The sequence below is a fragment of the Pelodiscus sinensis genome, chromosome 1, assembly GCF_052426305.1.
Source record: "Pelodiscus sinensis isolate ZL-2025 chromosome 1, ASM5242630v1, whole genome shotgun sequence".
In the NCBI taxonomy this organism is placed as follows: domain Eukaryota; kingdom Metazoa; phylum Chordata; order Testudines; family Trionychidae; genus Pelodiscus; species Pelodiscus sinensis.
The window spans coordinates 344,181,290-344,200,854 of NC_143052.1; the positions used below are offsets into that span (position 1 = coordinate 344,181,290).

Sequence of the window (19,565 nt, forward strand, 5' to 3'; positions counted from 1 at the left end):
CTGTGATTATTATGGACAGAGTAGCCACCAGGGCACCTGTGCTTTTTTTCCTCTTCTGAAAACTCCCTGTCCCCATCCACACACACCTTTTTCCAAAAGAGCTCTTTCGGAAAAAGGCTTCTTCCTCATAGAAGGAGGATTAGCAATGCTGGAAAAATCCCTGTTCTTTTGATTTTCTTTCGAAAACGCGATTGAAGTTTTTGTTTGTGTTTATTTTTAAACTGCTGTTTTTTCCGAAAGCTCTGTAGTGTAGACATACCCAATCCAATGGGTGTTGGACAAACACAAGTTCCACATGCCCCTGCCTCAGAGGGCCATGCTATAGGTGGGTATTTTGGGGGGAGGGAAGAAGGGATGGGTGACAATAACCAGACCGTAAGGCTGCACATAGGAGGTAAGTGTACAACTTGGAAATTTCATATTTATTATAAACTTTAATGCCAGAAGGGACCATCACAGTCATCTTGTCTGACATCTCTCACCTCGCAGGCCACAGAACCTTCTCCACCCACTCCTCTAATCATTGATGCTACTTCAAACCAACAAGCAACCCCGGCCCCCCATGCTTCAGGTTAAGGCAAAACATCCTCAGGGTCTTTGCCAGTCTGTGGTGCTGGGGAAAGAATTACCCCTTAGATCAGTTGACTTCAAGCATGTGGGCAAGACCCACCAGTCAAATACATGGGAAATAATACCTTGTAGTTGCTCAGTCCCCTGCCCAGGATCACACTTAATCAGTTAACTGGTTTAACATTTAACCCATTAACTGATTAATTAGGATTTTACATCCTTACTCTGTACCTGTTCCAGTTCGAATTCATCTTTCTTAAACATGGGAGACTGGGATTGCATGCAGCATTCCAGATGAGGTCACATCAGTGCTTGACATAATTTCTTAATTATTTAATAGAAGACAAGTGAATGAGGCTGAGTCATTCTGTAAAGGAAGTTATCTAGTCACTGGAGTAGCAAGGAGGACACCCAGCTCACTATGAATTCTGAGGAGGAAGTTTGAGTAATCAAAAAGGGGGGAAAATTAAAACTCCCTTTCACAAATCAGGAGTTCCCAGATGTCACTGATCTTCGGAGTCACTTACAGTCTGTAGTTCAGCAAGTAAATTCACATGGGAGGATGTTTTAACTCTTTGTATAAATTGGTGGGCGTATCTTTCCCACCAGCTCCCTTGAAGTAATGAGGATGTGTGCAGATTTCTACTTGGATTAGCCAAGGTGTTAAACATCTTGGGCTATTTCCTTCTTCCTGATACTAAACAAAGTGATATGAGGTGGAAATCTGGATTCTGTGCCACTGAGCTGTTGGATGACTTTGGGCACCTCTGTGCTTCTGCTTTCCCTGTTGTCCATTTAGTATGAAAAAAGCAAGACAGACACTTGGGAGCAATGGTTGTCTCCTGTGAGGTGTGCAATCTACATGGGAGAGTCTCTCTGTCTCTCACAGGGCTACTCAACACGTGGCCCATGAGCCACATGCAGCCCGTGGCCTGTTGGTTTGTGGCCCGTGGTACAGTTTGGGTTTACATGCACAACGCATGGCCCGTGGGTGGAGTCCTTTAAACATGGCCTCCGCTGGGAACACACTCTACAATGGTGAGGCATCTCCCAGGCAGGGTGCATATTGACAGACGCAGGCAGTTGGGCTGGCTGGAACAGACGTGTGCAGGGAGGAGATGCCAGGAGTGCCAGAGCATTGTGTGAAAAGCTGTTTGCATATATATTTGCATGTACATGCAACCACACTTAAGTTGCGACTCTCAGCATGTGCTGTGAGTATCATCGTGGCCCCCAGAGCTTCCAAAGTTGAGTAGCCCTGCTCTAGGGTCTATGGTAACAAAGAATGAAATCTCCTACAAAAGAGAACTGCTGTCTCCGCTAATAACTAGCATTTTTAATCCTTAAAGTAAGCCTCCTGACCCTAACAAGTCAATTGAGGTCATGCAATGAGCTGATGGCAGAGTTAGAACCCAGGAGTCTTGACCCTCCAGTATCCTCCTTTTAAACACAAGGGCTGTGTCAAGTTTTGCGGAAAAACTTGCCAGCTGTCTACACTGGCTGCTTGAATTTCCTCAAGAACACTGACTTCCTACTGTAAGAAATCAGTGCTTCTTGCGGAAATACTATGCTGCTCCCATTCGGGCAAAAGTCCTTTTGCGCAAAGCTTTTGCGCAAAAGGGCCAGTGTAGACAGCTCAGATTTGTTTTGCGCAAAAAATCCCCAATCGTGAAAGTGGCAATCGGGGCTTTTTTGCGCAAAAGTACGTCTAGATCGGCACTGACGCTTTTCCGCAAAAAGTGATTTTTGCGGAAGAGTGTCCGTGCCAATCTAGATGCTCTTTTCCACAAATGCTTTTAACAGAAAACTTTTCTGTTAAAAGCATTTGCAAAAAATCATGCCAGTCTAGACATAGCCAAGGTGTAACTGAGTCTCTTGACTACAATAGTAGCCTGACAATGGGGGATTTCTTTTGCCACTGTGGGAAAAACAAATGGGGACATCTTGCCCTGTTTCACATTCTTCTACCCTAGCAAGGCTCTATAGACTATGAAGATTTCATTCTGAAGTTCCTTTTTCCTTAACAGGGCTACTGAGGTGGTCTAAGAATGTACTGATCGATCTCTCTCCAGTAATTATGTTTCACTGATTTTGAATTTGGAAGATAGCCAGAAAACCTAACTATGTTGGGAATCATTAAGAAAGGGATAGAGAATATCTTATTGCCTCTGTATACATCCATGGTATGCCCACATATTGAATATTGCATGCAGATGTGGTTGCCTCATTTCAAACAAAAAATCTTGGCATTGGGAAATTCAGAAAATGTCAGAATTATTTTAGGGGTATGGAATGGCTGCTATATGAAGAAAGATTAACAAGACTGGGACTCTTCAGCTTGGATTAAAAAAAGATGACTAAGGGGGGCTATGATAGAGGTCTATAAAATCATGATTGGTCTGGAGACAGTGAATAGAAAATTATTTACTTCTTCCCATACCACAAGAACTAAGGGTCATCACATGAAATTACTGGGCCACAGGTTTAATACAAAAGGAAGCACTTCATACAATGCAGTCAATCTGTGGAACTCCTTGCCAGAGAGTGTTGTGAAGGCCAAGACTATAACGGGGTTCAAAACAGAACTAGGCAAATTCACGGGAGAGAGCCATTGATGGACCTGCTAGCCATGGTGTCCCTCGCCTCTGTCAGAAGCTGGGAATGGGTGATGGGATGGATCGTTTGATGGGATGGATCGTTCGATGATTACCTTTTCTGTTCACTCCCTCTGGGGCACCTGGCATTGGCCACTGTCAGAGAACAGGATACTGGGCTAGATGAGTCTTTGGTTCTTATGCTCACTCAAGTATTTTGGACACTAAAACCGATACCGCTGATAAATCCCCCTCCTTTTAGGTCCTTTTGGAGAAGCTGTTCAGCACTATGGGCTGCTGGGCATCATGACTGCCACATCTCACTCCAGAGGTGGCTGTATTTCAGTGGTGGATTGATTTCCCTAACTTCAGTGCGAGTGCAAAGCAACATGACACCAAAGAGAAATTGTTCTCACTCTGGCAGACTGAATTTGCCAAAGTGTAAAGTGCCTTGGGAAACTATTGACTGAAAGTGAATTATGAATCTAAAGTAGCACCATTATTCCATAATGCTGTTTGGTTTTTTTTAAACCAGGTTTCTGCTGTGATACTGAGAATTGCTGTTTCAGTCAGGCTTTAGTGATGTACTGTTAATTACATTTAATTAGAGCCATGGGAATTAGAGGAGTATGACACACGACTGCCTCACAAAGGAAACTTGATTGCTCCAAAGAAGATGAGGGGAGTGGATAAAGTTTCCAAACAAGTACTGGATTAATTAAGAACTTAGGACAGATTTATCCTTAAAAGGGAAGTGGTTTCTGCAGATCTGTGACTTTCAGTCTGTGGCCCTCGGACCCTGCCGGTCCACAGACCATGCCTAAGATTTCCAAAGGAGCCTACTCCTCTGTTTGAAGATGTTTAGGGGTCTGAAAATGAAAGGTTTAAACCCACTGCTGTAGATCTAGTAACTAAATGTGCTGAACCTTTTCATGGAAGCCTTAATGTTGACAGCTGCTCGCTTCAGGGCTTTGCTATGTGAGAGGGTTGCATAGGCTTTACTGCAGGAGTGAACGGGTGCAGAAGACTGTGCATGCTCTAAATTTGGTCTAAATCTGGGTTTATTGAGTTCAGTTTGTCTGCTAGGAAGAGTCTTGGGCAAGCTGGAGAGCCCTGCATGGATACAAAATTGAGCCATTGATATGTGTGTTCACATCCGCAGATATCCCTGGATTTTCAGGGCTCTAGCGATCTATGCTCTCATAGGGTTTTGCACTGCTGGAATTAAACTGGTGCAAATGATTGCCTGCTGTTTCCTAGCAGCTTTCATCAGAGCATTGCCCAGTACCCTGCAAGCACTACTCCTCACAACATGGCTATGATGAGTCAGGGAAGCATCACTATCCCCATTTTACAGGTGCGGAAACTGAGGCACAAGGCCCTGAGCTGGCCGATCCAAGACTGCACATCAGGGTCAGTGGTAGAACCCAGGAGTCTTGACTCCATCTGCAGTGAGAATTTCCCTGTCTTCCTTCAATCCTCTCCAAAAGTCCCATGCTTTTCTGCCCTTCTGCAGAAGGAGCTGGGCTGAGGTTGCAACTAATCTTTCCTTTTGAGCTGGGACTGCCCATACCTGCCACTTCTTTCCTGAGAGAGGTTCTGTTGAAAGAGGTTCTTGCCATATGGAGGCCTAATTATAGACACTCCATGACCTCATGAGCAGCTAACTTTAGCCAAGGCTTCCCTGAGGGAGCCACAGGGCCAAAAATAGATATGGGGTGAGTGGGGGGAGTTTAGAGCGCTTTTTTTTCCCCCTTCAGTGAGGCTAGACTCTCTGGTGTGTGACCCCCCCCCCCCAGCAGGAGCAAGAGCTAAACCAACATTGCTAGGGGGAGAGTGGAAGTGGGTGTTTGAGTGTTTTTACTGCTATCCTCCTATAAAATGCAAGGATTGGCTCTCCAGTAGATGGGGGGCAAGGGAGCCTGCTGGCTTGCACGCAGCCAGCCTTGAAAGTGGCTGTCTGTAGGACAGCACAGAGGGCACCACAGAGTGAGCCAGGGCTGTCCTAGCCACAGGGTGTTGCTTCTATTGGCGTGCGTCTCTCTGGGACAGTGTTCAAAGGGGCAGCAGGACAGGCTGAGTGGAAACTGCTGTGCCTGTGAAAGGTGAGAACACACAACTTCCCTAAACAAGCAGCAATCTGACCCTGGAGGCTGCATTGCCTGGGGGTTTGAGCCAGGAATAGAACCCAGGAATCCTGCCCTGCCCTAGATTGCTGAAGTCACCAAATGACTCTTAAACCCTGCTTGGCACTTTCAAAGGTTGTGTTCCACTCAAGGTGCTAACTAACCCTGTCTCCAATGGGCATTTAAACAATGTTTAAAATCCTGCTTGCTAACAGGAGTTAAAGGGAAAACTGCCTTTCCTTGGGCTCTACCTTCCCTATCACAAAGTCTCTATCTTATAAGAGCACATTCTAATTGTCTGCACTAGGATTTCACAGTGAGCTAAGTGGCAAGAGCTTTTACCACCATGCAATGAGGTGAGGACAGCGGCATCCCCTTCTGCTGTGGTTGCCTCACCTACCTCCATCACCGTTAAGGACTACCGGCGCTTTGTCACCACTAGGGTTACATCTGCAGTAAGGATGTAAAAGACTAGTCGACTATCCGATAAACATTTTCTTATCGGGGAGAGGCAGCAAAGCGGGGGAAGGGGGTACTTCAGAGTGGCAGTGCTACACAGCGGTGCTGCCCCCTTTGAAAGGTGCAGAGGTGGCATTTTAAAGGATCAGCCTGCCATACAGCTGATCAATGTGTCAATAGTAGCTTTGTCTACACTGGGGGTGTCGTGCTCAGGGTGTGAGTCCCTGCCCCCATACTGAGGCTGTCAGCCTCACTTAAGTGTAGACCATGGGTAAGGCCTGGGGATACTGACAGCCTGCGCAGGCCCCTGGGTGGGGTGGGGGGGAACTCTGCCCCAAAATGGGTGGGCCCTTGGGCAGAAGGGGCAGGGCAGCCAGTCTTCCATGCCTCCTAGAACATTGTGTCCCCGTTTTTCCCCTCCCCACCCCAGTCCTCAGAGCCATCTGAAGTGTGCAGCACAAGTGCATTACTCTAGGTGGCAGCAAGCCCCGGCACCTTTGATTTGCCATACATTGGGGCAACTGCTCTCCCCTCCCTTCCCCTGCCGTGTCTGCAGCCTGGGTAAGACTGAGAGAAAACTCACCTGCTCTAGTGAGTTATGCAAACTGTTTGGGGGCAGTGAAGATGAAGCCATGTGTGTTCAGGCCAGGCCACTAGCTCTCTGCCCTTTGGGACAATAAAGTTAAGATGGGTGTGCCTCAGTTTCTCCAAGGGCTGATGCATTTCTTTCAGGAGTGTTTGTGGTGCTTTAATCCTTGGGGGGGAGGGAGGGTGAAAGGTGCTGCAGGTGTGAAGGGTGTTAATGCTACACACAAGTCACTTTTGGTAATAAATCCAGCTGGCTGGGAACAGGCTGGTCTGGGCTCATTAGCAGTAAGACCTGTGCTCAGCTGCAGCCTATGGACAGTTCAGACTTTCCTAGGGGACAGACTGAAAGTGCTGTGCCTGGGATTGCATTCCCTTCAGTGCTATACATCACATTCCACGGCCCCATAGGGAAATGACTGAGGCAGTGCCATGCACATACATCTCCCCCCAGCCTGTTGCAGCTGCTGAGTAGTACAGAATTAGCATCTGGGGAACTAGGATCCTCTAATAAAAGGCCATGGACCAGTGGCTCCTGTTTAGTCAGCAGATCGGCTTCCTGCTTCAGTGTCAGATTTGCTGAGCTCAGGGATAAAAATGAGTTTCTGCCATTCATTAGTCTTGCCAAGCCAACAGAATGGGGCCGCTGGAGGCTGTTCTCACCCATACATCCTCAGTGGAGACAGGTGGTTCCAATTAGGGCTTCCAATTATGGGTTAAAACCCCCCCAAAACTTTCTTTGCATCGTGGCCACATTAGGGTACACTTGGGTCACATTTTCAGGTGTGTGTGTGTGGGGGGGGGGAGGTTAATAATAAAGAGATTGAAATTTAAATACCCAACTCCAGGATCTGGGACTTACAGACCAGCACCAAATATTGTGAGACGCACCATAAAATCATGAGAGTTGGCACCACCGCTCCACAGGGCGTGAAGGGAATAGTCTGAATGCAATAGGACTGTTCTACTTCTGTAGAGGCAATGGCTTTCGCCTCCCACTCTTACAGTGGCACAGCTGTACTGCTGGGTTCTGGTGTACATAAAGCAAGCTTCCTGAGGGCTGGTTGTCCCTAACCCTACCCCTTCTACCTGAGGCCCTGTGGAGCTGGGTCCCCCGCACACTTTGCCCAGGAACCTGTGGAAGCCGTTGGGGGCCCACTGGTTGGCCTAGATGACTCTTTCAGCCCTAACATGCTACAATGAACCTGCCAGGCAGAGTTTCTGGAGCCAGTAGCAGATGCTGAGCTTTTAAGCAAGAAGTCAGAGTCCAAGTGACTCTAACCGTCTGGGAAAGTGCGACTGCTGCCCTGACGCTGAGCAGAGAGGCAGTGCGATTGCTTTCCCAGCATGGGTTTGTAGAAGATGTATGGGAAACGACTTAGGCATTTCCTCCAGGCTCTGGAAGCATGTGTGCGATCTCACCCCCAGCCACTCACATAGCTTCAGCAGAACCCAGCTCATAGCTCCCAAGTTGAGTCTGTGCTGCTAGCAGGAGGGGGGGGGCGCTTTGTGGGGGGAGTTAGAGATGAGTTCAGTGGCCTGTGTTAGAGAGGAAGTCAGCCAGATGATCACAACGATCCTTTCAGGCCCCCGGGAGTCGATGGATCTGCTTGCAAGCTGGGAGCCTTTTGAGCTGGAGTCCAAAGAGATGTGAACTTTAGTTTCCTCTCCAAGTAAAACTGCTTTAAACCTTTTCTTTTTTTTTTCTAGTGGGGGCAGGTGCTGAATGGCACAGGTGGGTTGGGTACCTTGCCGTTGGCAATGGCTGGTAATAGTTCTTTGCAGGAATGGACTCATTCCTTTGCCGGTGCTCCCCAGGTGCTTCTTATACACACATGTATGACTCCTGCTATGAACCCGGATAACCCACTTAAAGCCAAATTCTGCCTTCAGCCAAATGCGTGCACTTTAGCGGATGTTACATGGGTGTGAACCTTTGGATCATTGATTATTCAGCTTTAAATGACTGTTTGGCTCTTGCGTTCCTTGTCTGCCATTGGAGTGTAAACCAAGCTATTCAGAAGCCAAATTCCACAATCTCGTGGGGTATCCGTCCTCCTCTTAAAGATTCTGTGGGGGATGGTGCTGTAGCAATATAGAGGAAGGATTTTTTTGAGGTGGCCATTTTTTAAAAAAAAAATTTTTTTAATAAAACAATTTCTTGTTGATGGAGAAATAACCTTGTAGCCAAAATAAAAACTTATTACAAACATTTTCTTTTTGGAATGATTTTTTTCTTCAGTTTTTCATCATGGGAGGAAACTATTTTTCCTGCTTACAGTGAAAATTCACTTTCATATTTGTTTTTCAGTTTTAATGGAAAAACCTCTTTTTTTCGTAGATCGTTCTTAAACTGACATGTCCAACTCCTGGCTTCGATTTTTAGTTAAATAACCAAAGAGTTCTGTGGCCAGTTAGGAAAAATTTTATTCCCTCACCCCCCCCATGAATAGGACCTGACTGTGTACAGTTCTGGGTCTAGAACCAAGAGCCAAGGACCTGCAAGGAGAAATGCTATTTTCTAGATTTACATTTCCATCAATAAAAACAGCTCTTTTGTGCTTAACTGTGGAGTTCAGATGCATGGAGCATTTTGAGGTGCTCTCACTAAACTTTACTCAGCAGTAGATTGAGGTGAATCTGATGGAAACTTATTTGTGGGTTTTCTTCCAGTCAAAAACCCTTCTCTCTTTCTTTTGGGTCATTTCACACCCCTCTGCTTTACAGATATGTCTACATTGGCAATTGAACAACACAACCTTTGCTGTTCAGAGGTGCTTAACCCTTCTTACCCTCTCCTCCCCCCCACCTGAAAGAGAGTGACATTTGCCGTGGCAAAACTTCTATGAACAGCTTGTTGCTGACTGCCGACAACATGAATGCTGTGCATTGGGGGTGGAAGAATTTTGTCGGCACAAGGGCTGACAAGTAGTGGCTGTGCTGCCTGACTTTTAGTAACACATCTGTGTGCCTAGGTGTTCCAGAGCCTGGGACTCTGCAACTGCTCTCAGGCCATGTTTTCACCAGGGTGAGAAGCCTGTGTAAACTGCCCCTGGGCAGGTTTGAAGCTGGGACCTGGCTAGCTTTCAACTTAGGCTGTAGAGCGCCCGTGCTCTTGTCTCTCGCTGTAAGTGGTCTAAGTGCTACTACATGGGACAGTGAACTACACTAGGTGAGTGGGTTACACCTGCATGGCGGGTGAAGGCCCAGTTGGGGAAGCAGCTGAAGTCCTGCCTGTTCCACCCAAAGCCACACTCCTTCCCCAAGACCTTGCCCCTTCACAAGCTTTCCCTCTATCCCCTAACCAAGCCCCACCCAATCCCAGCTGAGGCCCAGGGCTGCCACCTGGTATGGCCCCAGCCTCTCCCAGGAGCCGGACTGCCACACAGCGTGGCCCAGCTTCTCCTGGGCGGCTGGGCTGCGTAGGCAATTTTGGGGAGGCAATGCCTTCCCTTGCCTACATTACTCGCCACCCATATGGAAAAGTCTGCTCAACTTTGGTGCTTCCGGAATCTGACCTTGCCGCATACGGCACCCCCTGTTCACCCAGAGGGCCATGCACCAACTCTGCAGTCAGCGGGAGACTCAGCCAGCTTAAAACATAAGGGTTTATTAGCTGACAGTGACACAGCATAAGGCAGATCTCGTTAGCACAGGCACCAGGAACTTCCAGCAAAGTTCAGCGGGAAGGAGGAGGCATCCAAAGCTCAGGGCTCTTGCCCTCTTCTCCAAGTCTGCACGGCCACTTGATTGCACTGCAGCTTTCTGGTTCGGGGGCATGAAAACATTACACACACGCTCCCACCCTGAGCGCAGCAAGTAAAGCGCCAGTGTGAACGGGCTCCCCGTGCTGTTAGCTACAGTAAACTTCTGATAATCTGGCACCTTTTAGGACCCAGGGGGTGCCAGATTATCAAATATGCTGGACTATCGGAAGGGGGGCTATGAGGGGTCAGGGGTGGGGTGGGGAGGGATGCCACCCCAGACCCTCATAGCCCCCCCTTCTGATAGTCCAGCTGTGCCCCAGGTGTCCCAATTCAGCTGCTGCTGGTCAGTTTCAGCAGCGGCTGAATCGGGGACGCCTGCGGCAGAGCAGCTGGGGTGCTGCTGGGTTGGTCCCGTAGCACCGCTCCTCGGCACTGCAGGACCAACCCAGCAGCACCCCAGCTGCTCTGTCCCAGGCGTCCCCGATTCAGCTGCTGGTCAGTTTCGGCAGTGACTGAATCGGGGAAGCCGGGCGCAGAGCAGCTCCAATTGTCCGGCAGCCAGAGCACTTCCCGGTTCCCGATGGTGCCGGACCATCAGGAGTGCCAGAGCATTGGATGCCGGACCAATGGAGTTTTATTGTACTTCCCTCGTCGGGGAGGTGGGCTGCACAGCGCCCGTGCTGTGGCCACACTTTCACTAGGGAGCACTGCCGCAGCTGCGCTCTGATGTTAGAAGTGTAGACAAAGCCTGATTGGCTTCCACCTCAGTTAGACCTCTTGCCCCGCCCCCGCCCCGTGTCTCTTTCCCAGCCAAACCTCACCTGATTTGCACCTCTGGCCGATACTTGCAGAGGAAGGGACCTGGTCACCATGGCGACCAGGCAGCCTGCACTCTCCCAGCCCACTGTGCCCTACTTCTCCATGGCAGCAGGAAGTGGAGCACAGTGGACTAGGAGAGGGTGGTGCAGTGGGGTGGAGCTAAGCAGGCTGCTGGATTGCTCCGACTTCTATCACTGTAATGCATGGCCAAGGGGGAGGAGCAATCCCAGCCACCCTGGGGCCTGTCCGTACTAGGGATGTAATAGTGTAGTTGATTAACCGATAAGAGTACATGCATTTTCCCCCCTCCCAACCCTTGCCAGTAATTTTTTTAGCAGGCTGGCCAGCAGCCCAGCTCAGTCCTGGCTTGCGATAGGTCCAGGCGGAAGCAGCACAGGGCAACAGGCAGCCAGTTGGCAAGGGGAGTTAGTTTTTAGAGTGGCTCCCCTCATGGACCAGCTCACACCTGGCACCCCGAACTGCTGCCTCTGATACAGAGGCAGCAGCGCAGAATGGCAGAAGGCTCCTTGGAAGTGAGGGAGGAGCGCACTGGCTCTTGGCCTTGCCCCCAGGGACTATAGAATAGTCGACTAACCAATAAGAATTCATGAGGTAACTCGACTATTCAATTAACCGATATTTAACATCCCTAGTCCATACCATGGCTGAGGCAGCTACTGTGGGATTTCCCCAAAGCACAAGACCTAAGTGGCTCCCCATAACTGTCCTATGGACAGGACATCCCCGCACTTGAGTGCACTACTGTTTAGGAGGCAGAGAGTCAGCTTTCTGTGTCATGAGATTTGCCAGGACCTCATGCTTTTCAATCTCAGGAAAAAATGTTTCAAGAAATGCTCCAGGCTTCATGTAAAGCTGCAAAAACAGGCCACTTTAAATCTAGGTCTGACACCTACCTAGACCTCATGATTCTAGGGAAAGGTAGGAAGGAAAACAGCACAATAAAGATAATGGCTGTCAAGAAGGCAGACGAGCAAACTCAGCAAGGTGGTAGGTAAGATCCTATGGGAAGCAAGTGTAAGGGGAAAACAGTTCAAGCTAGCTGGCAGGTTTTTTTAAAGAGACTTTATTAAGGGCATGAGAGCAAACTAGCTCACTGCAAAGGAAAGATAGGAAGTGTGGTGAGAGACCAGGAGATCTTCAATTATCTGAACCTCAAAAAAATATATATATATAATTTTAGGATGTATTAGCAGGAGCACAAGAAGTAATTGTAAGCAAGACACAAGAAGTAATTCTTCCGCTGTGCTCTGCGCTGTTTAGGCCTCAACTGCAGTTTTGTGTCCAGTTCTGAGCACCACATTTCAGGAAAGATGTGGACAAACTGGAGACTATTCATAGAAAAGCAACAAAAATGATTAAAGTTCTAAAAAACATGATATATGAGGGAAGGTTGGGGAAAAAATAGGTTTGTTATGGCCCTCTCAGTCTTCCCTTCCAGATTAAACAGTTTTCAAGTACCTAACAGAGTGTTACAAGGAAGAGGGAGAAAAATTATTCTCCTTGGCCAGTGAGGTTAGCACAAGAAGCAATGGATTTAAATTGAAGCAAAGGAGGTTTAGGTTGGACATTAGGAAAAATTTCCCATAAGCCCTGGAATAAATTGTCTATGGAGGATGTGGAATCTCCATCATTGGAGATTTCTAAAAGCAGGTTAGACAAACACCTGTCAAGGACGGTCTAGACAATGTTTGGTCCTGCCATGAGTGCAGAGGACTGGACTAGGTGACCTCTCAAGGTGCCTTTCAGTCCTATGTTTCTGTGAAACTAGATCAAATCCCTCCTTGGGGGTGTAATCCTATTGGAGCCAGAGAGACACCCAGGATGGATTTGGCCTGTGTTTGCAGTTCTCCTGATTGCACATGCCACAGCTAGGCACTGCAATGCAACTGAGGATTCTCTTTATATCCTGAGTCTTGAAGATGGTCAGATCCCTGTAACCGGTGTAGTAGGCAGTGAGCAAGTCTCTTCCACAAGGACTTTGTCATATTCCTGCCTTTCCTCTAGCCCAGGGGTGGGCAAAAGTCTCTCGATGGGCCAGATGCAGCCCTCCTAGGGCTTTGAGCCAGCCCACGAGGCAGTTCCAGGCCCCGCTCCCTAGCCAGAGATGCACAAGCCCTTTTTTAACGGCTTCTATTTACAGAGCTTGTGTCTTCCCCGTGGCAGAGGCTAGAGACTCAAAAACCAGCCTGCCTGCAAATTCAGAAAGGGATTGAGGAGTGAAAGCCTGATGGGCAGTTTCTGGGAACAATAGCACATGCTGAGCGAATGCTCTAAAGCCACGCGCCTCTAACGGACCAAGAAAGTGCAGTTAGGGCCTTGAGATGGGACTGATATACATTACAATCACTTTTCTGGGGTGCGGTTTATAGGGGAAATAAAGGAAATGGCTTGACTTGGGTGTCTTTACAATGCATTGGCTACCAGAGAGGTCTCACCCTTCCAGTCGCAAAGTGTCAGCTGTGCGCAGTGTTCGGAAGCAAACCTCATCGAGATACATGAACATCTCGGGGTGAAATCTTGGCCCGATTGAAGTCAATGGCAAAACTCCCATTTATTTGAATGTGGCCAGAAGTTCACCCTATAGTCGTAGCCTGTGCTGTCCCCTGCACTGTCCAATAATGTGATCTGGATTTTGTCCCCAGCTTGCAACCCTTTTGGTCCTGGCTCTAAGCCTAAAATCCCTGTGGCACTCCAAAGAGCTCCATACAGAAGCCGGCAGTCCCAGGATGCTCGGCGAACAATGAAATAATGCCTTGTAATGTAAAGTGTGATGGATGGATTCCCCAGCAACTGAATCTATCATATTAAATGAGTGCAGGTCTCTAGGCATTTAATTTCAGGCACCGTAGACACAATTAACGTCCAATGCATCATTCTTTAAAGCCATTCTCAGACCAGGCTCGCTTTAAGTGCATCAAGCTCCCTACGTGTCAATCAGAGTGGAAGTCCTTGCTGCTGGCTTTGGAGACTAGAAGCAACTGTTAGTATGTGGCTTTCTAAAGCTGCAGGGAGACTCTGTAGGGGAGATTTCTAGACTGCCTAGGAAAACCAGGCATGTCAAGCAAAACAGCTTTTTCCCTTGTCATGTCTCTCTCTTTCCCTGTCAGGGAAACTTTGAAGGGGGAAGTTTTCTGTTACACAAGAGCTGATTGGAATGGGGGACTGTAGTGACCCAGGCACGTTTTAAACATAGGACCCTTTTTTGTAAATCTGGTGCTGCTGATGGAAGTGGGCACAGATCCATTGAGGTGGGTCGTTCTGCCTACTGGTGCCTTTCCCACTTAGGCTGCATCTGCTATATATCACTGTCAGGCTCTGCTGTGTGGCACAGACTCAGAGGCAAGGGGACATGCACAGTCAGAAGAAGACTGTATGGTGGTGGAGGGTGAATTTCCTTTAACTGATTCCCAGCTTTCTAGGATTGCTTATCAGCTCCCTGTAATAGGGATGTAAAAGTGCAGTCGATTAACCTACAAGCAAAAGCTTATAGGTTAATGCTATAGACTACACGCTATAGGCCTCCCAGCCCCACACTTGCCAGTAAATTTTTTAGCAGGCTGGCCAGCAGCCCAGCTTAGTCCTGGCTCGCAATGGGTCTGGGACCTACCCCCCTGCGGCTCTGCATTTAAAGTATATTAGGGTGGGCAGGCAGCCCTGCTTAGTTCTGGCTTGCACTGGGTCCGGAAGCTCAGACCGCCCCTAGACAGGGGCTGCTGCCACCCTGCACTGCTGCCTCTTGATCAGAGGCAGCAGCACAGGATGACAGGCATCCACTCCACAAAGGGAGGTGGTTTTTAAACTGGCTTCCCTCATGGACCAGCTCCCACCTGGCAGGGGTCTTCTCGGGAGTGAAGCCAGAGCGCATTAGCTGTCGGCCCCATCCTCCAGAGACTATAGAATAATCGACTGACCAATACGAATTCATGAGGTTACTCGACTATTAAATTAACCCGTATTTCACATCCTTACCCTGTAATTTGCAGGGATAAACAGAACAGCAGGCTTGGGTGGGCTGAAGGTAAGTCCAGGCTTGTCCGGAGAGATGTTTCCATCCTGCTGGATCCTGAATTAGCTGTTGAGGAAGGCTGACTCTCTGGTGACCCTCCTGTTCCTTGTCCCAGCAGGTTTGTTCCGTGGCTCATTGCAAATCGTTGACTCTCAAAGATGAAGAGGAACCTGGTCTGTTGGTCGTTCATCGCCTTCCTCACAGTGAGTAGGATATAATCCTCTGCTGGTTCAGTCCAGCGCAGCGTGGGCTGCTGCACCCCATCAAGTGCAGGCACGAGGCAGTGGTATGAAGTCCCGGCTGCGCATGCTCATGTATCTCCCAGCCTCTGGGAGTGGTGCAGCTGGGAGCAAGGGCCAGGGCAGGGCCAGACTGCACGGGAGGGAAGCTCTTGAGTTGACAGGGTGAGGTTGGGTGAAGAGGCAAAGGAGAAGCTGGTGTAAATGGATGAGGGGAAGGGAGTGGAGGAGAGAGCCTGGGCCAAGCTGAAGGAGGGGACTAAAAATCCAGGCAACCGAGCAAGAATGACTATAAACCCACACTGATGCATGCCGCAGGGCCCCGCCGACTGTCACATGCTCCGCGGGCTGCTTTCCCAGCCTGGAGCCACAAGGACCAGCCCCTGAACCCACACAGGCGCTGCTCAAGTCAGCTGGGCTCTCCACAGGCACCCAGGGCCTCCCACACCATCTGACAACAGTCTCTGGGTTTGTGACTCTATCGCCTCAGGGCAGAGAGCTCTTCTTGCTTGTCTGCTCTGATCCTACCCTAGAGCATTTCTCTTCATTTTATTTTCAGCAGTCTTCCCAATTCTGCCTGCACAGTGCCAGGTCCCCAGGACCCGCAACTTGTCCCACCAAGCAAAAGGGTCACACCCACTTGCTGCCCATTGCCTGCCCAAGGAGCTTTCTTGGAGGCATGAGACACCCCGGTTCTGTTATTGATACTCGCGTGGCAGCGTAATTATGAGTGAGCATTACTGTGAATCATAAAAAAACAAGGAGTCCAGTGACTTCTTACGACTACTACATTTATTGGGGCATAAACTTTTGTGAGCTGCACTTTATTTCCTCAGGGCTACAGAGAGGGGAGTGTAACATCCCTGCTAGTTAAATCGGGATGGGCATGGCTCACCTCCAACAGCGACAGGAAGGTGAGAGTACCTGAAGGGGAAATGACTTATTGTAATGAGAGACATGCAGACCATGTCTCTCTGCAGACCGCCTCTGGCAGTGTCAAATTTGCATAGGCATTCCAGCTCAGTGGTTTCACGTTTGCAGTCTGGTTTTGAAGGTTTTTTTGCATGAGACTGGCGTGGCATGTGGCTGCTCTCAGATAAGGCTGGTGCAAGAGCATTTGGCATGTAGGCCCCTCCTGCGTGGAGACCTCCCTGCCCTGGCGTGGCAGAAAAGCTCCTTCACAGCCCCTCTGTTAAGAGGTAAAGGGTAGGCTCTTGCTGGCTGTGTTTCTGTAATGGGGGTTTAGTTTCCCCCATGCTGTCCCCACCCTCAACCCTCTCTGGCTAAATACTGATCAAGGTGATGGGTTGGAAATAGTGAGAAAAGGTCTCACAGGAGCATCTGAGGACAGACTTTTACCTCTGACCGGAGAAAAGTGGTGGGGGAGGGGCAGTGCAGGAGAAATGGGGCTAAAACAGTCTCTTCTGGCTGCCCCTGGAGACCACCCAGAATAAGATTCTGCCTCTTGCTTCTTTGGGTGAAACCCAGCAGGCTGGGAAATTGACTGGGAAGGAGGCGTGTTCCCCGGGGCCGGTGGTGCTGAGGGAGAGTTGTGATCGTGGATCTTCTCGCAGTGTGGTCTGAGTAGCTGTGGTAGTGGCCGGGGGCAGGAGAGAGGTTTTAAGCACGCTGCAGGCTGGGGTGGCAGGTATGTAGAAATGTTGGTAGTGCCCAGAATGCCCGGAGCCCACACTCCTCCTGCTCCTAAAATTCCTTCTCCTCTGCGCCCCATCTCCCCCGCCCAGCTGCCTAAGGCTCTGTGGTAGAGTTTGGGTGCAGGTTCTGGGCTGGGGCAGGGGATTGGGGTGCAAGAGGGGATGCAGGCTCTGGAAGGGAGTTTGGGTGCAAGAGAAGATGAGAAGTTGCCCACTGGGAGGAAGTTTGGGTGCAGGAGAGGGTCTGGGGTGCAGGTTTTGGGCTGGGACAGTGGGTGGGAATATAGAAGGGGGTGAGAGCTGCAGGCTCTGGGATAGAGTTTGGGGGCAGGAAGGGGTGGGAAAGGGATGCAAGGTCTGGGAAAGGAGGGGTGAAGGGGGTGGGGTGCAGTGCTTATCTGGGGCTCTCTCCTCTGGCAGCAGCTCCTAGGTGTCTGCAAATACTATACCCACGGCTTCCCATTGGCACAGGGGGAGCGTGTAGACACGCACGCCGCACCCCATCCCCACAGGGACCTGCTGGCTGTTGAGCAGAGCAGGTGGTTGGAAGCCACTGCAGCCCCACTGGATTGCCAGTGCTGGCGGCAGCAGGGGGCCATTTTACATCACCCACAAGTGGCAGGTGGGGCTGGGGAGAGACCTGGCTCTGAACTTTAGTGAAGCCAGGCCCTGGGCCAGGAATATTCCTGGTGCCCGGACACCACAGGCCTATGGAACTCGCTGCCCATGGCTGCAGGCCAGGAGAAAGTAGATAGGAGAGGGCTGAGAGTGGCAGCCCCCTGCAGTGTGGTTACAGGGAGAGTCTCCTGCCACCACCTCCTCAACCTCTGCGCCGGACACGGCTGGCGCTCGATGCCCCAGGGTGAGGAGGCAATGCCGAGGAGCATACAGTGGTCACTGGTGCAAGGGGGCACCGCCTTTGTCTGGCTGTTGCAGGGGTACAGCCATGGGTGGGCAGAGGGGGCGGTGGGCACTCCCAGCCTCCGCTCTGGTATGGCCCCAGCACTTGCTCTGCTCCAGCCACCCAGCCTCGACAGGAGCACTGGGCTGAGCGGAGCACCCTTCCTCCCCTCCCCCCCGCTCCCGTGCTCTGACCCCACTCCCTAGCAGGAGCGCCAGGCAGGCCGTACAAGAGCAACCATTTTTCCAGGACTCCGGGTTGGCCCAGTGGCTCATCTGACACTGGGAGGAGGGCAGGCAAGCAAGCGAGCTGGAGCCGGAAGTGCGCCCTGGCCAAAGGGGCCATCTGTCATCTCTGCAAAGCCGGCTGCAGGGGGTTCAGGGGAAGCAGGCCCCTATCCCTCCCAGTCCCCCATAATTGCCCGCCCACCCAAATATTCCATGCTGGCCATGCCACTGAGCTATAGCAGCCTGTCGGGGGCTGCGGGAGTCACACTGTGGATGGGCAGCTGCATTGTGGGGAAAGGGGGTCTTTGGTGGAGAGGGAAATAACTGGCATTTTACCTCAGAAATCAAAGGATTAATTCCCCTTCTCCTCACCCCCTCCTCTACCTGCCTTGCTGCTTTAATGCACGGCAAGGAAGGTCTGGTGAAGCTGGGAGCTGCCATCCTGAGCATCAGAACGCTGTGGTCCCTGGTCTGTCCTGGCCCTGCAGCTCTTTTCCTAGGCTCATCTCTCCATCCATTAACCACGCAGAGGCCAAGCTGGGCATCTGGATTGCAGCAATATCTATAAATCGATGGGACGGCTCGGGCGGATCCCTTTAAAAGCTGTCCCTGTGGCCTGCCTCTCCAACTAGGCTCTTTGATCCACCCTGTGGGGACGGCCATTACCCTGGTTATGTCTGGCCTCTGCACGTCCCACATGCTGCCCCAAGGGCTGAGGGGATTCCTGACTCTCCTTGATTGCCCTTCTCTGGGAAGGGGGGGTGCTGGGTAAATGCAAAGCATTAGGCCAAAGCTGAGCTTGGCCGGTAAGTAGCCAGGCCTGACTGATTTGGTAGGAGAACAGGTTCCCCAAAGCTGCCCTGCTGGTGGGGGCAGTTTTGTGGATTTCTGGGCAGTGTTGCAGACAGCAGAGCCTACTTGAAAATAGATGTGGCTCCCTGTGTCACTGCTGCAGCATGCTTTTCCCTTCCTCAGTAATGCTGCAGGAGGAGGCTGTGTCTGGAGTGGAGGGAGAAGGGGCCTGGGCTGTCATGGACACAGCCCAGCCCTCCCTGGTAGCTGTGGGGAGAGCTGGGGATGTCTATCCCTCACAAGAGCGGGGGTTGGTAAATGTAGCGATCGGGGGCACAGCCCCCTAGTGATTTATTTATATTTATATATATATATATATGTTAGTCTCTAAGGTAGAGAACTAACAAAGTTACAGACTAACATGGCTACCCCCTGAGACTTTTTCCCTAGCTTTGTTCTTCCAAAGCCCATATTTAAAGGGGACCTACTTTTTTTTTTAATTGTCTTACTCTCTTTTTGGCTTCTTTTGAGGGATAAAAAAAGGCCTGATGGTCTGTTGGATTGTTCAAGATTTTTTTTTCTCTTAGTTAAAGTATTTTTAACCAGAAACACCTTATCTAATTTGGCTGGAGGATTTTTCTGGAGGTTTTTGGAATGTCTCTATGAACACACACAGCGCTCATCCTTTAAGGCTTATTGTTAACAATTATACTCCTTTTCTCCAAAGATTCTATTCGTAATTTGGAATTCAGTATAACCAACAGCATGTTTACCATCATGACACAAACTCCCATCCCCATTCAGTTGTTCAGCTTTCATTCTCATGAGATGTTAGAATTGAATTTTCTAGGGTAGAGAAGATCT

At 49.9% G+C, this 19,565-nt stretch overlaps 1 protein-coding gene across 2 annotated transcripts in view; it reads left to right on the plus strand.

The window, feature by feature from the left end:
• RELT (RELT TNF receptor) overlaps positions 1 to 19,565 on the plus strand; it is a 77,963-nt gene that overhangs the window by 28,085 nt on the left and 30,313 nt on the right. The window contains exon 2 of one of the 2 annotated variants that reach the window (XM_075919557.2): positions 15,006 to 15,090. In XM_075919557.2, the coding sequence (XP_075775672.2) occupies positions 15,046 to 15,090 (45 nt within the window). In that variant the 5' untranslated portion in view covers positions 15,006 to 15,045. Of the gene's footprint in view, positions 1 to 15,002; positions 15,091 to 19,565 lie in introns of both variants that reach the window. The other variant, XM_075919558.2, reaches the window with a different exon arrangement.